The sequence below is a fragment of the Pholis gunnellus genome (assembly GCF_910591455.1).
Source record: "Pholis gunnellus genome assembly, chromosome: 22".
NCBI classification, from domain to species: domain Eukaryota; kingdom Metazoa; phylum Chordata; class Actinopteri; order Perciformes; family Pholidae; genus Pholis; species Pholis gunnellus.
Genome location: NC_136549.1, coordinates 6893740 through 6916280, shown reverse-complemented (window position 1 = coordinate 6916280; position 22541 = coordinate 6893740). Strand labels below are relative to the sequence as shown.

The following is a 22541-nucleotide window of genomic DNA, read 5'->3' as shown; positions in this document are numbered from 1 at the left end:
GCCTGCAGCATCACCCTAATGGCCAATACATATCGAGAGTTAACATCCGTTACTCCCAACTTAAGGTCATTAGGGGAAAGTTGGAAAGACTAATCCGGCGTTTGGGAAATAACCTACTCCATCAATTTGAGAAATACAGATTTTCTGTATTGTGTGATCTGCCTAGCTTAATCTCAAAGACACACAGCTAAGTAGTTTCTGGTTGTCCAGGTCTCAAAATACGTGTGAGAGCTGGCCGGCTGCTGCTGTTGCTTGAAGAGCAAGTATTCACACTCGAAAAGCCGCATTTACATGAGAAAAAACAGGTGGGATTGAATATGATTTAATTTCTCAAATGTAAATGTCCTTTGACACTGCAACGATTCACGCTTAAAATGACAGATCAACAAGGTGCATGCTGTACCAAGTGAGCAAACACTTGAGATGGAAATGAATAATCAAACAGTAACAAAATAGAGGTGCAAGTTCAAATGAGCAATTCCCACACAGTATTTAAATGTGATTAATTTTGTGGGCCAGATAGTCTTGAAAAAGCAGGAAGTTGTGCAAAATCAAGAATTACAAAGAACTCTGTGCAACTTTAATCGCACTAAAAACTAAGGCTTAAACGTAAAAAAAAATATCCAAGGCAGCTGAGTGAATCAGTTGACAGTTAAGTTTAAGAAAGGGGAACACGGAGATCTTGGCCAATCAAACAACTTCAATTATGAATCAAACCAGGATTAGGCTGATTAGGTTTCTGATTTGAAGGCATCGTATGTGCTCGTAGAGTAAAAACGGCGGGACAGACGCTGCCCGACACAAATTCGACAGTTGAAAGTCTTGTGGACCGATTCTGACGCTGCACGCCTGTCAAATAAAAGTTTACTTTCAAAGTTGAGTCCAATCATTACTCACCTAGACTTCCATTATAAACTCATGATCTTCAAAACTTCATATTAAAATTGCTGGAATACAGAAACCCACACTACGTAGCTGGCAACCTTTGGGACACAATTTGCTATGTAAGTGGACAATCATGGGCTGAGTAGATGAGCAGGGTGCGGTGCCATATGGCAGGTAGTAGGTTGAATTAGTGTCTGCCCTCTGCCAACCATGAAGGAGGTTCAGTCCTTATATGTGACATTGAGGAGAATTTGAGTCCCTCCTGTGCCCCAGTTAAGCCTCGGGAAAAAAAAGTAAATTTCATAATAAATTGAATTTGATTTTCTTGAGCAGTGAGTTTGTAAATGCTAGAAACAAAAAGGTGAAGAATCGAATAAGCTTTGGATACCGTCACTGAGAGACACTACATAAAAAAACAAAGCACGTGTTCATATTTGTCTTTTATTTTTTTGCTAGAAAAAAAAAAAAAAAAAACAGCCCCAGCAATATTTCATATGACCTGATTAAAAAAAAAAGAAACTACGACAGTTAAGTACAAAATGAAATATATCAAAACGGCCCAATGCTACCCAGAAGAAATAGGCAATAGTATAAAATGAAATGTCTTGAAGTCTACAACTACAAAAAAAGTTAGAAAAGGTTACTTAAAAAGAAGGCAAGTATCCACCACGTAATGTGCCACTTTACCACAATCAGTTCGCACGTCTTTCCTTGGATATAAAGTAATGCAAATACTTTACAATAAGTCACCGCAGGCCCGTCTCCCTACGACTACAGCAAAACCAAGTAACAGTCAAATGTATCACATAAAAATACACTTTATACTTTTTTTTTTTTCTTCTTCTTTTTTTGGCAACAATTTCACACATCACACAGGAAATGAATCAGCAAAAAAGAAAAAAAAAACAAAAAAAACTTCTGGAGTAGCAACTTTTTTGGTTTCTTGAGAACAATATATACGTTCTGGGTCCACAACATCAGACTGCCTGTATGAGCTTCAGAGACTTTAAATCATATAAATATATATATGAACAAAAATATACTAAAACTATTTTGAATACAAAAAGGATTAATGCCAAATGGAAGCTTACGATTATAAACTTCAATAACTTAAAAAATGAATACATTTTTAGCCCTAATCTCCTTAATACTAAGGCTTTTGCACTTTTATTCTCCTAGATCATACATCACTGTCAAAATAGCACTCGCATGTTAGTGCCAAGAATGCATCAAGTATAAATACTAAGAAAACTCCTGTACAGTACCCATTTATGTCAAAACTACAAAATAAGTTAGTGTCAGGCAACTGTACAGATTATTTACAGTTTAAATACAAAAGGAAGGTGTTTGTCAATGGAGATGACCAGTATGTAAATGTGACCTTGACATAAGGTAATTAAAGGCTACAACGGGAGAACTTTTCATGTAGCTAATTTACCAAGCTACTCGATGCTTCTTTATTAATAACTTCTAAGAGAAATGATGATTGGCTGCCTGCCAAATTAACCGACCGATCGGTCACGGTCGAAATGTAGCGGCCGGTGTTGAGTTCTTGTCTTAACTACAAAGTCCTGACACCACAGGCGAGTTTGGTAAGGCTGCCAAGATGTAAGGAATCAATCACGGACGGGGTTTTCGCCTTGAAATGACAGTCGTGATTGGTGGAGGCGGGGAAGGGAGGGGGGGACATAAAGGAGCTGTCTCTAAGCACAGCACAGTTACGGGCCTGGAGAGGTGGAGAGGATAAGATAGACACATTCATTTCAGCAGCAGCCGTATCCCATCGGCACATGGTAAGAGTGTGGGCGTGGGTAGGAATGGATGAGGAAGAGACACCACCTGTTACAGCAGGTGCCCAGTAAACATTTGAGTCTCCTGCAGAAACGGAGAGAGAGTTGGCGGAGAGGAAGGTATTTGGTACAGGAGAGGTAAAGGTTTGTGTGTGTGTGTGTGTGTGTGTGTGTGTGTGTGTGTGAGGGGAGAGAGCCAGCGATTGTCATCAGTCCACGTCACTGAGGTCGCTGACTGGCTCGTCCTGCACTATGCTCAGGTGGTTCATGGCGCGGCTGTAGGCGATCTGGACGGCCTTGCGGACGCTGGACGTGCGTCCCTCCATCATTTTGATTTTGTCTATGGTCTTGTCCATTCCCAGAGGAACCATCTTGGATCTAGGAAGCCACTGCCTGAAGGCGAAAAGGACAGCATCGATGTAACCAAACCCAAACAGTTGCTGTTTTTTTCATGGTTATAGAAGTATCATTTCCCAGTAATATTTCACTCTTTTCATAAGAAAACTGGGATTTCTTGTAATAAACTAGGTTTGATTTGAAACAAAAAAGCTCCAGATAAGTTGTGTTTATTCTCATGTGTGTGAGCGAACACAATGACCACCACCCTAAGTGCCATCACACGTTCTGAAAGCCAAAGGTGGTGTCTTCTAAATGCTTGTTTAGTTCGTACAGTCAAAAAAACCCTAAAGTTCAATTTACAATAATATTATGAAACAGAAATAAGCAGTTAATCCTCACATTTGAAAAGCAGGATTCTGTAAATGTTTGGAATTTACCACATTACCACATTTTCTGTCAATTGACTGCTTGTTTCAACACTTATCTGTAGAAGGCACCCTTCTGTATGTGTGTGAAGACAAACACAAACTGTAATAATATGATTTTCTTTAAGATAAATGATGTGGGCGCCAAGACAAAACAGAATAAAACTAAGAAGTATTTAATCAACTGATTGATGGTAAAGGACAAAACAAAAAGCTCTTTTCAGACTTTGTTTTAATTATGCAACAAATGATATTCATTATTGGTGTATTAACTTATATTTTTGACACTTTGTGACACAAAGGCTACAGCACCACCACCATCACTGTTAAAGACTGAAAATCACTCTCCCAGTGACGGGAGTCCAGGTGGAATTTCCGAACGCCTCTCGAGGCGAGGGGCCAACTCGCCGCCTCTCGACAGTTAATGTGACACGGCCGCGAGAAAATAATGATCAGCTGACTGACGCGTTTGACAGGTTAGAGGCGGCTTAAATCATTCCCGCGGACGGGGCGGCAGGCACTCACCAGCTGCGCTTGTTGTCGAAGAAGAGGACGAGGTAGAGCTTCTCTTCGGCTTTGTACTGCATCTGTTCTCCGATGCGGAGCACGTCCATGGGGGGCATGGGGATGGACACCCCGTTGTGCTGGCAGCCCACGCGTGGCATGTGCGGGTCGATGATCTACGCACAGCGGGAGCGGCGAGAAGGGAGTGTGGGGGGGGGGGGGGGGTTAGCCGTTACACACAGATTGGTGCTCATGAATGCAGAGACATGGCAAACATACATCCACCCACAGAATCACTCAAGCATATAGTAAAGATGTCTACACACACACACACAATGAACACTTCCAGCTTGAGGCAATAGGATTCTTTTACTCGTTTGTCCTTTCATGCTGAGGTCAAATTGAGCTGGTTGACAGCGAAAGGCCGCCACCTAGTGGAAAAACAGGACATTCCCCCCCCCCCCCCCCCCCCAAGACTGTCCACTGGACACCTAAAGACGAACAGCTGTAGTGAAACTATTGCTCGAGTGTCATGATTATGTTCCAACGTGAAGAGGTGACAGGAAAACGTCAGAGTACAGAGAGTGCAGTCAGTGATTGTCATGCGTTCTCTCCAACAAACACTCACCAAGGCAGGGTAGGAAGGGTATCCACTACATTTGGCCCAAACTAGCTTTAGGGGTTCCAATGCAACTGTTGCAGCACTAGCGGGCATCCAAATATTGCTGTTGCCAACCTCTATGGAAGCGGGAACAACACCAAAACAAGTCACGTGTGGGTTTAAAAACACAGAGAAACACATTTTCCAAAGCCGTGCTGCACGCGCAGGGACCACAATCAGGGCGGGAAATTCACTTTTCCCCTTTGAGGAGCCACAGTGAACGACGGATATTAAAATTTACCCGCCACTTTTGGCGTTTTGTTGGCCAAATGGGAGTTTTCAGATGAGGGAGTAGGGCTCCAGCTGCTGACTGGTAACGCGCCATGATGGCAGGCGGAGCATAAAGGCTCACCGGTCCGTGCCAAAAGCCACAAGAAGTTGGCTGGTGGTAATTTCCAACCCTGTTTCTTTATATGTGTGTGTGTGTGTGTGTGAATACCAGGTGTTTGCAAGTTCTATCAAGTTTAACTTTTAGGAACAAACATAAAAGGCCAATCCTCCAGCTCAACAGGGAAAAGATTTGAAAGCACCTGCAAACATCTGGCGATAGACGTAGATGTTGTGTCCTGTTTGAAATACATTGATGGTGAAGCTCGACTCGTTGACTTGTACATCAGCAGGCCATTCCCACCGACTGACTAATATATATTGTTGTATATTCTGGCTCATATGCTGGAAGAAATTGCATTCTAATGTATATTTGACCCTGAAAGTCAAGTAACATTTTACAGTTCTCATATTTACTGTTTTACAATTAGATGTTTTTCTTAATAGCCAAAAGCAAAACATGTCTTATTGATATCAGTATCGAGCTACAAGTGTCATTCAGGCTCCGATTCAGTTTCTGTTTTCAGAAAAGGCAAACAATTGTGTAAAGTGTGGCACACAATTCATAAGATCAATTCAACATCAATGTTTCACTGGAACAGATCCTGTATATTTATTGAAAATGGAGTATAAATTGCGTAGTTTGTACACATAACTTTAAGATGAACCCTCACTCGTGCATGCGGATGTTATTTTGACGCGCAATGCAGCCAAACTTACCGGCAGCGATTCGAGCAGCTTTTGCAAAATTCCCGGTCTCGATGCAGGCGATGAGTTCGCTCTTATCGTCCACAGTGTTTCTCCGGACCAAGGCGGGTTTCCCTTTCCCACATTTTGGAAGACTGAGAACAGTGCTACAAACGAAGAAAAAGACACACACACACACACACACACACACACACACACCAGAGTCAACTCGAGAGACTAAACAGCTGCTGCTGATTGAACAACAGAAGAGTGGAAGAACAGATCTTTAGGACCTGCTGTTATGTATATATATATGGATACATATACACTTTTCAACACCATTTTCATATATGCAGCTTAGCTACTTCCAAATATATACGTTATGATAAAGGGAATCTGTAATAAACATTCAAAAAACTTCATTTGAAAAGGGGAGGACAGTCTGGTGACTATCCTTCTGGTACATGATGATGTAATTCTAATTTCCCATCTTTGTGAGTCATGCACTGCTTTTAAATAGAGTGTTCAGAAGAAAAAAAAAGAACTCTCTAAACTCAAAGACTTAATAAAAGACCCTGCTTTGAAGTCAAATCCAAATAAAAACCACCAGAGCAGACAAGTCACTCTATCTGCTGGCTTACCTGGTGCTTCCTGGCAGACTGCTACATGAGGAGATGGAGGACTCGGAGGCACAGCGTCTCCGTGGCTCCACAGACCGACTGGCTCGACTAGACCCGACTAGTTCGTTCTCGTCGTCCACCTCCAGAAAACCGCTCGACAAGCCTGAGACAACAACGCAACAGGACACAAAAATACTTAAGACAGATATTCAAATGTTAATGTGTCTGCATTGGCTACAGTTTCTTCACAATCGGCCTTTAAATCAAATTGAATAAAACTCATGTAAAACAGTAATCAAGTGTCTGTTGTTACTCACTGCTGTGCTGTTTTGACTTGTATGTGGTGTTAACGGCTAATTGCGATTGTTTCAACTGTCAATTTCATGGGTTGGCAGCACAGCTAAATACTGCCGCACTAATTGAAATCAGAGCGTTGAGGAGATGTCATTCATACTCCGCCATATGGCAGCTCGAAGAACACGCGGGAGAACCGGGAGTCTTGTCTGTTCACACTTGTTCTTACCGGTGTCGAGTCGCTTCACAGGGGACTCTCCCTCCTCTTCGGGCTCTCCCTCTCCTCCCTCCTCCTCCTCCTCCTCCTCGCTGTCCCTGCTGCCGCTGTGCTTCCTCTTCTTGCTGTGAAGCAGCGTCTCCAGCCTGGGTATGACCACCGACAGGAAGGATTTGGAGCCCAGCTGTGCGCCGTCTTCAGCATCGTCCTCGCCCTCGTCCTCGTCCTCGTCCTCCTCCTCCTCCTCCTCGCCCTGTTTTCCGTCGACTCCGCCGCCGCCGCCGCCCCCCTCGTCCCCTCTCCTCGGGGGCTTGTGGAGACGGGCGGCCTTCGACTTGCGGAAGAGCACGGCGGTCCGCCGGTTGACCGTGCGCTCCGCGAGGGTCGACGTGGCCACCACGCTCACGTCCCCGTGCAGCAGCGAGCTCTGGAGGCCGTCGCGGGAGTGGCCGTTGAGGCGATGGGCGGAGGAGAGCAGCTCCGGTATTTCCCCGTTGCTCGGACGCGTGTCTTCGCGGTCTGGGGCGGCGTCGATCGGTCTGAGGGTGGGGGGCCCGGGGTCGGCGTCCGAGTGGACGAGGAGGGGGATGGAGTCCGACGGCTCCAGTTTAGGAGGAAGAGACTTGTCTCCTGTAAGGGAGAAGAGGAGAAAAGGCACACAGACAAGCTGCTTATAGTCATCATTTTGACTACACGGCCAACATTAATCATTCAGAGTGCGAACATTAAGCACAACACATATTATTCACGTTACGGCACGCAGGCTGTTATGGCCCCACAATTTGTTTCCTCTGGTGCGGTGCATCAGTTCGGCTTTTTTTTTCTCCCCGTTTTATTATTCATATGAAAGTATTTTTCCTTTCTCGTTCATCCTCATTAATATTTCCTCACGGTGCGATAGAAATAGAAAATAATACTTGTGGTGAAAGATTAGCCATGCAGAACAGCACAATGACACTTTTTTGGCGGACTATTTTGGAAGAATAAAAAAGAAAAAAAGAAAAAAGTTATTCATAAGAAGTAAAAACCATAAACAATAAAAGGAAAGGTCCAGCCATGACAAAGACACAAAATATGACCTGCAGTATAATGCTATTACCAACAGTAAAGCGCTGCAACACCCACACTTTGTCCTTGTGTTTGGAGAAGTGCTGACATTGCACATTATCATATGGCTTTTAGGTTTATCATAAAAGTAAAACAAGGCACTATTTAGCATAACACACAGGCACTTTTATGAATAACAAATGAGAGCAAAATTACTTCTTCCTTCCCCCCCCCACCCCCTCACCCACCCCCCCACCCACTAGCAACCTTAATGTGACTCAGCGAGTGTGCTGGGAGTTTAAACTTCAAGCACCACTGCAGTGACACCGAGTGTGATACTGCAGCAACACTGGGATGTGACCTCGTCCACACATTTTCCGTAGTGATTCTAGTCGGGTGATGAGTACGATGTTGGTTCTGAGCCCGCGGTGCTCTCTCCCCGATCAGGGATCGGCAACACAGAGACATCAGGACGCTGTTTGGACAACCGTGACACCCGTGCAATCCTTAAAAAGAAGTCGGTACTCTCTGGTTCTGTGTGCCTAAGTCACTGAAAAAAAACTTAGTACACATTAAGAATCAATATTACCACTAATTATCCAGTAAAAATGAAAAGGTTTTATCAGTTAACTATATAATTAAGATGTTTTATTGGCTTTCTTGATTCTAGTGTTGGGGAAGAAAGGTTCGTGTTCACAGCCACAGGCGCCGCTTCTCCAAATACCGGGAACATCTGTGGTTGTTTTGAGCTAATTTCCCTGAAACAGAGGACAGATGCTCACCTAAAACACAAACATAATGGTTCGTAATGATTATGTGTTAAAGTAGACTCATAATCAGACTTAATCGGCGTTTTCTTCTCTTCCAAACCGCTTAAAAGAATCGGAGACGAGGAAGGAAATTCAGACGGCTTGCGATGCATTACTGAAAGCAGCAAAGACGACGATACCGCCATGTTTCACACACACTTGGTACGGGAAAAAAGCATGTGACATTGCTCTGTGTGGCTATATTTTCGATCGAGGGGGGGCGCTAACCTCTGACCTCTGACCTGAGCTTCAGGATATTAAGGACATGTGAGGCTTAAAATACCAAAGCATGGCATCAAACAGAAAAAAGAAGCCAAACCCAGATCAACACATACCCTCGTCATCTGGAAAATGTCCGTTGGGCTTCAATCTCTCTTCTTTCGGTGTACTCAACTCTGGGCGGGAGGCGGCCGATGAAGACGACGCGGATGTGGAGGGAGTCGAATGGTGGTGGTGGTGGTGATGGTGGTGGTGGTGATGGTGGTGGTGGTGGCTGGAGGGTAGGACTCTCTTTAGGCTCATTTCATTGCGCACGTCGTTGATGGTCTTTTTGAGCAGCTTCAGGCGCTTGCTGCGGGAGGGGCTGGACTTCATGGCACAGGTCATGTCAAACTTCTCAAGTAGCTGCTGCAGCTGCTTGTCCAGAGACAGGTGCTCCCGATTGGCTGGCGTCAGTAGGCGGTCCACTGCGGAGAGAAACATGGTTTTGGCTCAACACATTCTCTGGACATCTCCGGATATCTATAACGGTGCAAAACACGTCGCCCCCCCCCCCCCCTTACCGTCCTCCCACGAAAAGGATGTGGGTGCTTTGATTTCCGGAGCGTCGGCCAGATGCACGCCGCTCTCCGCGTCAAAGCCGATTTTCTCCACGTCTCGCCGGGCCTTTCTGAGCAGGGACCCGCCCTGGTCTCGGAGGCGAACGGCAGCCCGGTAGAAATAGGTGTCCTTTGAGTTGTACTTCATGCAATTATCAACAATGAGGTTGAAGTCGTTCTCAAACTGTTCAAAGTTGTTGTAGGCCTGTGCATCGATGCGCTGCCGCATGGTGGAGAAGTCCATCGCGTGCTTGATGTGGTCGAGGTAGTCGGGCACCTACAGGAAACAGCAGATCATTACATTTTTATAATTACTTCCACCGTTAAAACAAAAACGGAGCAGGGTATCATTGCATGTTGCAAGTCAACCCAACATTCTTGTCAAAATCTAAAGTCGTTCACAGTAGATCATATTATCTTTTACGACATGACAACCCCGTCTAAAAAGACTGCAGACAACATCAACACCGTTACAAATTGACCCAAGAGTAAAAGGATGCGCCCAACGTGGGGCTCGAACCCACGACCCTGAGATTAAGAGTCTCATGCTCTACCGACTGAGCTAGCCGGGCGTGCCCACTGAGGAACCCTTCACCTTTTTTGTCCGCCACCATCTGCCAGTGAACCTTACTCTCAGGTTTCACATTCCACTTGACGGGAAGTCACATTGCTCAACACTGTCTACACAGTTTGTCTGCTGTCTGTCGTCTTTGCGGCGTGCAACTTGTAACACATGTGGCAATGCACGGGAAAGCACCGGCCGTGATCATTTGCTTTGGGAAAGGACAAAGACAGTTTAAATGTGTGTGTGTGTGTGTGTGTCAACATCTCTGAAGCAGTTATCTGGCAATCAGGCAGAGAAACCGGTAAAACAGACGCGCTGTTTTTCCGTTGGCGGCCTTTCATCCTGTTGAAATATGAACCAGCAAGTCCAGTTTGGAGCCATGTCACACAGGAAGCCTCTGGGTGCGAGTCCTTGCACTCTGGACCGTACACCTCTTAAAAAGTTAATCATGACTGCCTTTTCAACGACTCATTGCCCGAGAGCCAAGCGACAAATCGCCGTTCGGCAAAGTGCAAACAGTACTGCGAGATATTGTACCTAACATGTCTGATTAGTCAACACAATGCATTGACACAAAAAAAAAAAAAAGACTGCAGAGCCAGAATCAGGTTTTTTTTGCAGCACTATCTGTGTTCACTTGGTGGAGCCCCCTGCCACAACACTACAGTTTTCCACTATTGCACACAATAAATAAAATAACAGCACAAAAGACTGAGATGAAATACATCCACATAGCAGCAAGAAAATGAAATCATCGCTTCAGGGGAGCAAGGAATTGGAACACAGCATATTGTACTCATATTTTTTCATAGGTGTGTGGCCTCCCAAGGAGGAAAAAACAACAACTAGGTAATAGATTTAAGTGTGGACAAACTCAACCACAGAACTTGTGTTCATGTATCTACTGACGTTCACCTCATTGACATCCACCGGCTGGGTGAAGATCTTGGCTTGGTCTTTAGTCTGGAGCTGGTCCAACAAGGCTCTGAGCAAAATACTGAAGGGACTCAACTGTATCTCCAGGAGGGTCTCCTGCAGTCGGATCTGCAACACAGCACAGATGGGAAACCGTTAAGAGGATCGGATGGTTTCATTCTTTACGCAGAATATTCTCCGACCACCGGTGATGTCAGAAGGTCTGCCCGTTGGTTCCTGCACTCCTACCTCTTCCCTCTTGAGCTTCTCCCTCTTGCGGATCAGCTCCAGCAGCAGCCGGGCTCTCTCCAGGTCGTGTCGGAGGCGGTGCCACTCTTTCAACTGGTCCTTCAGGGCCCTGCTCTCCTCCTCACACTGCCGCTGGAGACCACATTGAAACAAAAAACAACACACACTAAATCATGAGATCAAATCCAAAAAGGAAATACTAGGAAAAAAAATTCAAGAGGCAAAATGAAGACTGAACGTCCTCTGTGGTTGACGATGAACATACCGGTTGCGTGTTCTTCTGAGACTGCATGCTTGTCTGAAGGCGTCTGATGAGGGGAAGCCCGTTCCTGGATTGCCTCTTTAATGTCCAGTAATTCAGGACCAGCTCCACGAACGCCTTCTTCTTCTGAATGGACACCTGGTTCAGAATGGTTTGTAACCTAGGGGGAGCCGGGAAGACGGGTATTAGGGAGGACACCGCCGGGGAGGGACGGCGACGACGACGGCGACGACGACTAGCACACCTCAAGAGTCACAGGCTGCTCGCTCGAAATATGCAAGCCAAGTACATTTTTAGACTGAGGGAACAGTGGCTGTGGTTAGTGAGTAATATTGACGTTAATAGACAAGCTTTAAACGGCATTTTAAAAAGGGCACGTGAGCAGACCACCGAAGTTTCCATTTGTGAAGGCAGACATTCACCAGTGTCACATGCTCAAAACCTGCAACGGCCAATGTTTGTACATCAACAACCGTATATGTCAGCGTGCTCGAGAAAGACAGACAAGCCCTCCCTATATGACCGCTCACACACAGTAAATGTAGCTGAATATGCCATCCCAACTGACCCAACATTCGGGGGAAGGAGGCCCGTAAGCGGACGTTCCACCTCCCATCATGAATACAACTCAAGCATACCTGTGAGCAGGAAACGTAGGCACAGTAGCGAGGGTTGCAGCTTCAGTTTCAGGTTCAGGCTCTGGCTTTTTACTCTTCTTCTTTCCTTTTGAACGTCCTTTACCAACGCCTCTCCCTTTGTCCACTTTCTTACACAGCCCATTTCTGGGTTTGGCCTCATCGTAGATTGTAAGAGGCCTCCTCACACACCCGTTAGGAGTGTGAGCGCCACAGTAGGCAGTCTTTTTCACAGAGAACGTGGGCTCTCCGGTGTCCGTTACATCTTTGATTGGCTCCATCTTCATGAAGAGGCCGGCCTTTTGGGCACAGCTGACGTGGAAGGCGGTGTAACAGTTGGCTTTGTGGCACTGGATGCACGCCCCGACGCCTCTCTCCTTGCAGAGGTAGCAGGTGAGCTTCCAGCGGGCCGGAGGAATGTGGCTGACGCCGTCGATGGGTTCGATGAAGGTGGTGTTGGAGAAGCCGACCTCGGGGACCCAGAGGGCGCACACCACGTGGCCCCAGCGGTCGTCGTCCGTCTTTTTCACTGCTCCGCCCTTGTTGGGGCAAAGGATGCAGCCCGCGGGCTGCGCGGGCGACAGGAGGCAGTGTCTGCAAAGCCACTGGCCCTCGGGAATGTAGGGCACGCCGTAACACTCCTGGTGCACAGCCACGTTGCACATGTCACAAAACAGGATGGCGTTGCTGTTGTGACACTCTCCGTCCATGCAGATGCAGCAGACGGCGTCCTCGTCGATGGGGGCTTGCTTTTCGCTGCCCTGGTCCAGACTCTCCAAGTGGAGCTCTTTCTCAAAGCGGTCGACGAGGAACTCGAAGACGTTGTGAGAGACCTGACTGACCCCTTCGCTTCTCCGTTTTTCGTTCACTAAATCCAGCCAGGCATAATCTTCCTCATCCATGTCATACTCCGTTTCCTCGTCCAGCTCCTCCTCCGTCTTCTCCGTGTATTTGTAAAAGGCAGCGGAGCGCTTAGGAACTGCTGGAAGATTATACTCCACCGTACGAAATTTGGGCTCCTGAAGCTTTGGAGCGGCATTACTAGCGGCCTGATGGCCGCCTCCCTCTGCATGAACAGTGATGCCCAGGGCAGCGTTTCTCTTCTCCTGGTTGTTTTTTAGTCTGACTGACCTCAGGAGGACCTGCTGCTGTGGTTTCTCAGCATTCTCCTTATTGCTGGTGCACTCCATCATCTCCTGCACCATGGGGTCGTCGTCCGAGACCACGTCCAGCTGGTCGTATATGCTGATCCGATGGAGGCGGCCATCGAGATCGAACTCCACCATGCGCTGCGCCTGGGCGTAAGTCAGGATCTGCTTGTTGGGGGACGGCTTGATGGGAGACGAGGGCCTCTGCGGCACCGCAACCCGGTGCTGCCGAGCTTTCTTCTTCATCTTGGCGCTCCGTGTTGCTGTGGAGACACAGAGTGGGGAGACTTTATTTGTATGGTGTTTCAATTTAATGAGGAGTTGCCTTTCAGAGGTGAGGATAAACAAAGACGAGCCTTACCGATACAGCACTCTGTGCCATAAAGCTAACTTTCGTTATGATCGACAGACTCCCACTTTGCACATTCTAACAGCAACATAAGTGACAATGCATTTATTGTTTGCGTCAGCACAAGATAATGCAATAGAAATGTTGTGCAAACTGCAAATAAGACAAATGTTATAGATAGAACTGCAAGAAATAACCATCCATTGCAACGGACTGCTATGATAATGAACTATGAGAGCTACGGTGTATATACTTTAATAACGTTAAAGTCAACCGCTCGGACAAAGAGAGCTTATGGAGGGAGAACTTCCGCTAATGTTACAGCTTCAAACTACAGAAGCTGTGTTGTGGACTGGTGTGTAACGTTAGTAGCCAGCCTGTACGTTACAGTTTTGTCAATGAGCTGAGACCTTTAAATGCGGTGGGAGGCGGGCACGCGGGGCACTTTTCAACATGACTGCGCAGGAGTTAGCGCTTGCCCATTTGGCGCAGAGAATGGAATGTCCTCTCAAAAATAACGACTCAACAGTCAAAGTGGCCAAGTTGCTAACAATAACATTAGCGAGCCGGCTAACTAGCAAGAGGAGCTAGCCACCCCCTAAACGGTGCAAATGGCGTCAAACAACACTAGAGCTATTTAAAGCAACGCACGTTAATTCACATTGAACGCGCATTTTGCAGATGCGCTGACTGTCTTCTCGTGGTCACCATTCAGGGAAAGCACATGAAACAAAAAGCACATACCTCGGATTCACGAGCAGCTTTGCTAGTTGAGGAAGACGGTAGCCAGCCAGCAGCCTTACAAAGCAATGGCGACACGGCCTGCTAAGTGGCTCTAAATCCGTACACAGTGTTCTCATCCAACGGGCGATACTGGGGGTCTGTTCAGTTACTAATAAAATAAGAAAGATGCCTGCTTGGTGCCTGTGAAGTTTCGATATTGAAATCTACAGAGAACATGCAACCGTTTGCTTTGTGGACCACTCATAGGCTAGAGCCACTCGCTAGCCACAATCGACCAGGAGCAAATAGCTCTAGCAGCGGTACGCACGGCTCATCCCCCAACACAACAATGCGTTTCACCAGACAACTCCCACCCGCACGCACAACTCTACGTGTGACGCTGGAGGTCATGTTGGTGGTGAGTCGTAGATTTCACACAAAAGCCCATCTGTCACACAGTCAATGCGTTGCCTTTTGTCGATCCTTGCTAGCCATGCACAGACAAAAGCTCCAAAAACAAAGCGCGAATTGGAGCAATCGCACCACTGTCTGCGTAAAAGCTGAGACCTATCTCCGTTTTGGATCTCCGGACGAACGGATATAACTTTCAAACTGGGTAACGTTACGTCTTTCTAGCTGTCATGCTGTGGGCTATTGATTCAGCACTTCTAGTTACACAGTCAGGACACAAGCAGAACAACAGCAGACCCTACTATGCCCCACCCTGGTGACCAGTTGGCCCTAAACCCGTTCCTTAGCGCAGTAATAACGCATTGTGGTGATAAACTAGTATGATCCTATCTGAAACCAGTTTAAACCCGAAGCTGCTTTTCCAGAATGACCGTGAATGCAACACACGGTAGCAGTCATTTAGTAATTGAAAAGTAATGATTTCGTAGTAAGTTACTTTAACAACAAGCTACCTTATGTTTGGTCTATTTCTTCTTTTTTTAATAAACTCTTTTTGATTCATTCCAGGATTCGCCCTAAGCTAAAAAAAAAAAAAATGTAGTTTAGCAACTGTTGAAGAATTACATATACGACTTTATTCGTGTTATCATCACAATACAACGTTGCTTGTACACGGTAATGATAATAAAAGTTAATGCACGGTGGTACGCATATTGCTTAAAGGTCTGACACCCCCTTCCGAAGACCCCTGCGCCCGATGACATCATTAAAACATGTTCCTTCCGTCCGACGCTGTGTGGAGCTGCTCCGGCCGAACGTGAACTGCTAGCGAGCCAAGGAGACAAAAGCAACAAAGTGAACCCCCCTCTGGATCAATCAAATGTGTCATATTTAACCGTTTAGGAGCCGAAACCCAGTGATCCCACCGGCACACTTCACAGTAAGTATTCCGAGCACACGTACATGTCTGCGGAGGGTTTAACGTGGCCGGGACGTCGTGGTTGAGAGCTGGTCTGATTCGGATCCCTTGCGGTTCGTGTGTTGCCACGGCTGGGTTCTGCCTCGCCAGGTTAGCTAGTGTGTCCTGTGTGTGTGTGTGGCCTAGCTGGCAGCTAACCAGCTAGCATCCGTGGTGTGGTCCGACACGTACTAAACGGACCATTACGGCGTTAATGGGATACGTGTAGAACTTGCAATGTGTCGAATACGTGTGCTACAAACCGATGTGACAGAAGTGATGAACCTGTGTGTTGTTTTTTTGTGTGTTTATTAGCCCCGATGCTAACTCGGTTAGCACCAGGATAGCCACCGTGGTGTTTACTAATGATTTAGCGTAACTGGCAACAATGTTTCATTATAACGTTAAATGCGTATTGGTACGAGGGTCGCGCGCGTCTCAGGATGCGTGTTGGCTGTTGTACAATAATGGCGAGGACACAGCCGGTGTGTATACACTGTTTTTAAGTTGGTGTGTTATGTGGAGATGAAAGCTAGCAAAGCGTTGGCTATTATCTGCTGCCCTGTCTGTCGCATCTTCCTGACGAGCAAGTCAAACCCGGAAAACTGTTTTGTCATTGCTCAATTAGGAAGTTGTTTCTCTGAATGCCCACTTAACTTCAAATAAAATATGTTAATATTCAGTAACACAATTGATAACGTTGGCCACATCCATGAGGTTAGATTAAGATGAATGAGTCATTATTTGAATGACAATTTATTAGTACAAGTCAGAATGCGTCTGGGTGAAAACGTAACTTGTGTACTTTGGCTAATATTGTCAGACTCGCGCGGGCACTGTAAACGCTTTTCTAGGTGTTGTCTGCATTGTAACTGTCATGTGTTTTTAAAGGTTAAACAGGCTTGTGTCTCAATACAGTCCCTCACTGATTGTTGAGCTGCATGTGTGACATGTTTGATCTTGATGGCGTTGGTCCGTGGTAACGCATTACTTACTCACATCAGGGAAATCATGATCCATAGACTTTACCATCCGTGTCAATAAAGTAAGTCACAGATCTTTCTTAACGGACCACGTCTGACCTGATCAAGGTGCAGAGAGATTTGTTAACACCATACACACCATATTTCACCTAGTGACCAGTTTATTACTTACACCTAATGGAACTGACCTGCAATAATGACTACTTTCATGAAGATTATAATGTTCAGTTTTTATGTTTATGAGAGCCGTTGATTCAACGCAATGGCCACTTTGGAGGCTGTAGATTGCGGTGCTGTTATTCAGGTAGTTTTAATACTCTGACCACCCTATTTATATCAATGAGGGCAGGAAAATATTAGTATTCTCCTCTAAAACAGTTTTTTTTAATCAATAACAGAGTATTCAAATCTTTATTGAAGTAGTTTGTATTAGAGGATAGTAGTATTAGAGTGCAGTGACTTTAGCTTGGTGGCAAAAATAGTAGACTGTCTCCACAAACCTGAGTCATTAGGTTATTATTAAACCAGATAATACAGGGAAGCTGATTTCAGTCATTAATCAAGATGTGCTATCAGCTGCACATCAGTGTTTTGATGTTTCAGAGTTGTTGCACATTTTCAGTTGTCCGTAGATCTAATGTACCATGAAGCAGTAATACATAATCAAATGTGATAATTAAATTCAAAATGTTCTAAAGCGGAACATTTAAGTTAACATTATAAATATTGTGAATACTTCAGTGGTAACTGTGATTATTCCAGTACATAGGAAAATATTTGCATTCAGTTTAAACTGAAATTGAGACTTAAATGTGTGGGGGTGAGTTGGTACAGGCCTTTGTGATCCAGAGAGCTCACCGAATTGAGCGACAGTTCTGTGGAAGAAGTTTAGATCGGCATCCTCTTGGTGGAAGTTTCCGATTAGCATATGTAAGCTGTGGGCCCGGTCCTGAAAGGGCAGGTGAAGTAGTGGGGCCCCGAGGGCTGAACAGAAGGCTGCGTTTTGGGCGGTGCTCGTCAATTTGCAAATTTTAACATTTCTATGTTTAGAATCGCAAAGTTGTTTTCAAAGGGCGAAACAAAGTGCTCAATCCCAGCGTTTTGTGAAACCTGATTTTAGAGCAGGAGTTGTGACTTTTAACGCACTACACTATGCGTAGCAGCAAAACATTGCCTAAAGAGCCCGTTCAATCAGCTAACATACATCCTTTTTATTTTTATTATTGCAGAATACCTGTATTTACCTGCTGTTTTAGAGTCATTATTTCTTTAGAATACATTTTGATATGTTTTCTCTGTCTCCCTCTCTCTTTAGGTTGTGTGTGTGTGTGGGGGGGGAGAGGTGGGACTACTTCAGTCTTAAATGGAGAGGGACAAGCACGCACCCTGTGCCCCGGACAGCCACACACTATTGACGACGCCCGCTTGAGAGCTGCAGTGTCGATGACTACACCTGAAAACATTGATTACGTTTTGACAACGCAGACCTGACTATTCTACGGAAACCCTTGGGCTGCTGCCATGGATGGGGAGGAAGAGGTGGCTCGCATGAGTGAGGATGTGGTCGGTGAACCCAATGGCTCCATGGAAAGTAAAAAGAGAGAGGCCAAAGGGACCTGCCTGAAGATTGAGGGCCAGGAGGGCTACGTTTTCAAATCCTACACCATCAACCCACGCGAGACTGCGGATGAAAAGTCACCTGCTAGCTGCTCAATAACACTGGATAAAGACTCTCCCCCGTCTCCCTCTTCTCCCCATTTATCTCCTCAGGATGACAAGGAGTTGGAGTCAGACAAAGCGAGTGAGACGGATCCAACTTCTCCCGCGCTTTCAAGCAAATGCCTAAACACCGATACAGAGGGAAACACGGAAAATGAAAGCTATGAAAACGGGAATGAAGAAGCTCCGCATATCAAAGAGGAGACCGGGGAGGCAAATGGAATGGAGGAGGAAGCCCAGGACGATGAAGGGCTCGGGTTTGGTAGCTCTGTCGGCCCTTTTGTAACTAGAGATGGTGATGAGTATAGTAATTTACTAAGTGGATACACAAGCACCCTTTATGATGTTGCCATGGACGCTGTCACTCAGAGCCTTCTGTCATCAATGAGGAGTAACACCAACCCGAGGAAGAAATCCCCCGCGTGGAACCATTTCTGCATATCGCCACGAGACAGCACCAAAGCAATCTGTTTATACTGCATGAAAGAGTTCAGCCGGGGTAAGAACGAGAAAGACCTCAGCACGAGTTGTTTGATGAGGCACGTACGGAGGGCTCACCCCACTGTGCTTTTACAAGACGGAGCAGACGCGTCCGCAAACAATCTGGCCGGCTCCCTCGCCTCACCGTTGATACCTCCATCCCCAAACTCACCAAAAAATGGAGACTTGACAAATAGCGTTATTTCTTCCGCCTCAAAGAACACTTCGCCGTCCACCTCCTCAGCTGAAAATTCAGATCTGTCATCCAAAGAAGTGTTGCCCAAAGTCGAACCAAAACTGGAACCGTACGCCAACAGCGACGCCATTTGCGGCACGCTCTCATCCTCACATTCCAACGACAACAACCTTGAAGACATGTCCGACAGCGGGCCCGAGCGCCTCTCCGGGACCCCGAAGAGCTCGAGTTCCCGCCGGAGATCGGCTGTATGGAAACACTTCTACCTGTCGCCCGCGGACAATTCCAAAGCAGTGTGTATCCATTGCATGAATGAATTCAGTAGGGGCAAAAATGGGAAGGATCTCGGGACAAGCTGTCTTATTCGTCATATGTGGAGGGCCCACAAAGAGGTTGTCATTGAGGAAAACGGACAGGGCAACCACATTCCCCCACCCTACACAAACCCGCCCTCACTACTGTCCCGCACACAGCTACAGGATCCACTGGAAGTGAAAAAAGAATCGCCCCTTCTTCCATCCTCCCCCGAAACCATATCGGATGAATTACCCCAAAGCACGGAGGAAAGCATGGATATAAAAGAGGAATCTGATGAGGTGATGAATCTCTCAGGGCAGGAATCCTCTCTCAACCTCTCCTTCAAAACTCAGGGGGAGGACACGGCCCTGACTTTCTCCCCGTGCGACCTCTCCGAGGGCCCGAGCCTCAATCCGGATCATTCAGTTTTCCAGCAAAACAAGAAGATCATGAAACGGGTGAAATCGGAGGTGTGGCACCATTTCATAGTGTCGCCAGTTGACCAGTTAAAAGCACTGTGCCGTTACTGTCCATGCGTCATCAGTCGGGGGAAGCGGGGCGACTTTGGTACAAGCTGTCTGATGAGGCATCTGATGAGGCGCCACCCAGACGTCCTCAAAAACCAAAAAAGCACCGATGAGAAGGAATCCTCCCCGCATCCCTACACCGATCTCGCCGCAACAGACGCAGTTTCAACCAAAGAAACTGAGAGCCCCGCCAGTAAGAAAAAGCCCCAAACACTGCCTGTTTTCAGTAAAAAGACGTCAAAACTGTGGAACCATTTCTCCATTTCACCCACTGACCCCACAAAGGTGGTTTGTTTGCACTGTGGCCGCACAATTAGCAGAGGCAAAAAGACTACGAACCTCGGCACAAGCTGCCTCTTCAGGCACATGCAGAGGTTTCACGGACATGTTCTTGAAAGTAACAATGCTATCTCAGGTGATGTGCCGTCTGCTGACATTCACGTTAAACAAGAGCTCATGGACACTTCCGTTTATGAAACGGAGCCGAACCGCGAGCGGTTTGACGAACTCCACCCGGTTGCCAAAAAAATCACCAAACTTATCGCAGAAATGCTCGCACTGGATCTTCAGCCATCGGCAATGGTGGAGAATGCTGGACTGAACCGACTACTAGAGTACCTCCAGCCTCAGTATTCTCTACCACCTTCTTCTTACTTTACCAGCACTGCCATACCCGACATGTACGAGAGGGTGAAGGACGTTGTGCTGACCCACCTGAAAGAAGCGGAAAGTGGCGTCGTCCACTTCACGACTAGTATTTGGGTCAGTAGCCAGACCAGAGAGTACCTGACCCTCACGGCCCACTGGGCGACGTACGAGTCAAGCGTCAGACCCCAGGGTCAGGACTTTCACTGCTCCGCTCTCCTCAGTGTCTCGCAAATAGACTGTGATCACGATATGCACGACATCCCAAAGCAGCTGGAGTATCTGTGGGACTCTTGGATCACCTCGTCGGGGCTGAAAAAGGGGTTCACTGTCACCGATAACTCCGCCATCAGAAACACCTTGGAGGACTACGGCCACGTCGCCATGCAGTGTTTCGGACACACCATCGACCTCATTGTTAGCGAAGCCATAAAGAGCCAGAGGATGGTTCAGAACCTTCTGAGTATTGCGCGGAAGATCTGCGAGCGCGTGCACCGCTCGGCAAAGGCCAAGGAGAAGCTGGCTGAGCTCCAGCGGGCCCACCAGCTGCCGGAGAACCAACTGATTCAGGACGTTCCCTCCAAGTGGAGGACCTCCTTCTTCATGCTGGAGCGGCTTGTGGAACAGAAGAAAGCCATCGACGAGATGTCGATCGAGTGCAATTTCAGGGAAATGATCAGCTGCGATCAGTGGGAGGTGATGCTGTCGGTCTGCAATGCACTGAAGCCGTTCGAAGTCGCCTGCAGGGAGATGAGCAACCGCACTGCCACTCTGGGACAAGTGATCCCGCTCATTCACATCCTCAACAGAAAGATCGACTTGCTGTTCGACGAGACCGTGGGCATAGACAACATGCTCAAGTCTCTAAAGGAAGCCATGGTGAGCAAAATGTCGGCGACTCTGCACGACCCGCGCTACACCTGGGCGACCATGCTGGACCCGCGGTACAAGACGTCGTTGTTCACGGAGGAAGAGGCTGAGCGATGCAAACAAGATCTGATCGGGGAGCTGGACTCGTCCTCGTCTACCTCACTCGCGGCGAAGCCCCCGCTGCTCAACGGCTGCAACGAGGCCCCCGTCTCGTCCGACGCCTCCCCGCAACCGAACAAAGACAACCTCTGGTCCCTGATGGCCGACATCCGGCAGAAGATAAAACACGAGGAGAAGCCAAAGTCCTCGGAGCTGGCAGTGCTGGAGTACCTCGAGGAAGATATACTCGATCAAAGCTGTGACCCCCTCGACTACTGGAACCTGAAAAAGTTCCTGTGGCCCGATCTTGCCAAAGTAGCCGCCCGTTACGTGGGCTGCCCTCCCAGCATCGTCCCAGCAGAGACACTGTTCAGCACAGCCAGTGTCAACTGTGCCCTGAATCAACACAGGCCTTTACTGGAAAACACGGAGGGTCTGCTGTTCCTCAAGGTTAACCTCCCTTTGATTTATTTCCAGTACTGATTTCTGTTGAGCATTAACTTGAAACCCCTGTTATCAAGGACCAAGTTGCATAGCTGTGAAATGGGGCTTTTTCTGTTGGGCGAAAATGTAAAAAAAAAAAAAATATCGATTTATACACTGATTGATTCTCACTGCAAAGGCCAGATTTGGAGGACTTATTTTATTCTGTGTACTACTGTTAAACACTTGTTGTGATGAAACGTCTCAGACAAAAAAGTGTATCAGGGAGGGAGGGTTTTTCTAGCTGTAGGGGTTGGTGATAATGTGTTTGACTGTTAATCAATGTTGTTTTTGTTTTCTCTGTGTCTACTCTCTCCTTGTGCCTTATCCAAAACTACTTCAGGTCAAAAATGCTGTAAATATTTTTTGTTGAATTACACAGATCACGTCAGGACGCTTTTTTTGATTATTGTGTATTAAAGATGGATGCGGAGTTGTTTTCGGAATGAAAACATGGCCCAAAAATAAATGCTGTGACTGAAAGGTGTTTTAAGTTAATGTTATTTAATTTTCATTGTGAAATTGTGGCTCATGGTACTGTCGTTTAGAAAATAGATTTTTTTTTTTTTTTACCTGCTGAAATGTTTTTAATAAGATCATGTAT

At 46.7% G+C, this 22541-nt stretch overlaps 2 protein-coding genes across 3 annotated transcripts; one reads left to right on the top strand and one right to left on the bottom strand.

The window, feature by feature from the left end:
* Positions 1-1312: 1312 nt before the first annotated feature.
* brd1a (bromodomain containing 1a) lies at positions 1313-14626 on the bottom strand. Of its 2 annotated transcripts, XM_079183888.1 has the most exons (13): positions 14291-14626; positions 12053-13460; positions 11418-11574; positions 11153-11284; positions 10904-11032; positions 9388-9700; positions 8941-9291; positions 6762-7379; positions 6260-6401; positions 5652-5785; positions 4572-4681; positions 3965-4119; positions 1313-3068 (listed from the first exon to the last, which is right to left on the bottom strand). In XM_079183888.1, exons 2-13 carry the CDS (start codon positions 13441-13443, stop codon positions 2885-2887), a joined length of 3816 nt encoding a protein of 1271 aa, XP_079040014.1. In that variant the 5' UTR covers positions 13444-13460; positions 14291-14626; the 3' UTR covers positions 1313-2884. The 2 variants fall into 2 exon arrangements, with proteins under 2 accessions (XP_079040014.1, XP_079040015.1); XM_079183889.1 differs by lacking the exon at positions 4572-4681 and having other exon boundaries at positions 2934-3068.
* Positions 14627-15514: 888 nt separating this feature from the next.
* On the top strand, positions 15515-22507 carry zbed4 (zinc finger, BED-type containing 4). The gene is made up of 2 exons (XM_079184050.1): positions 15515-15620; positions 17937-22507. Exon 2 carries the CDS (start codon positions 18143-18145, stop codon positions 21935-21937), a length of 3795 nt encoding a protein of 1264 aa, XP_079040176.1. The 5' UTR covers positions 15515-15620; positions 17937-18142; the 3' UTR covers positions 21938-22507.
* The last annotated feature ends 34 nt before the right edge of the window (positions 22508-22541 follow it).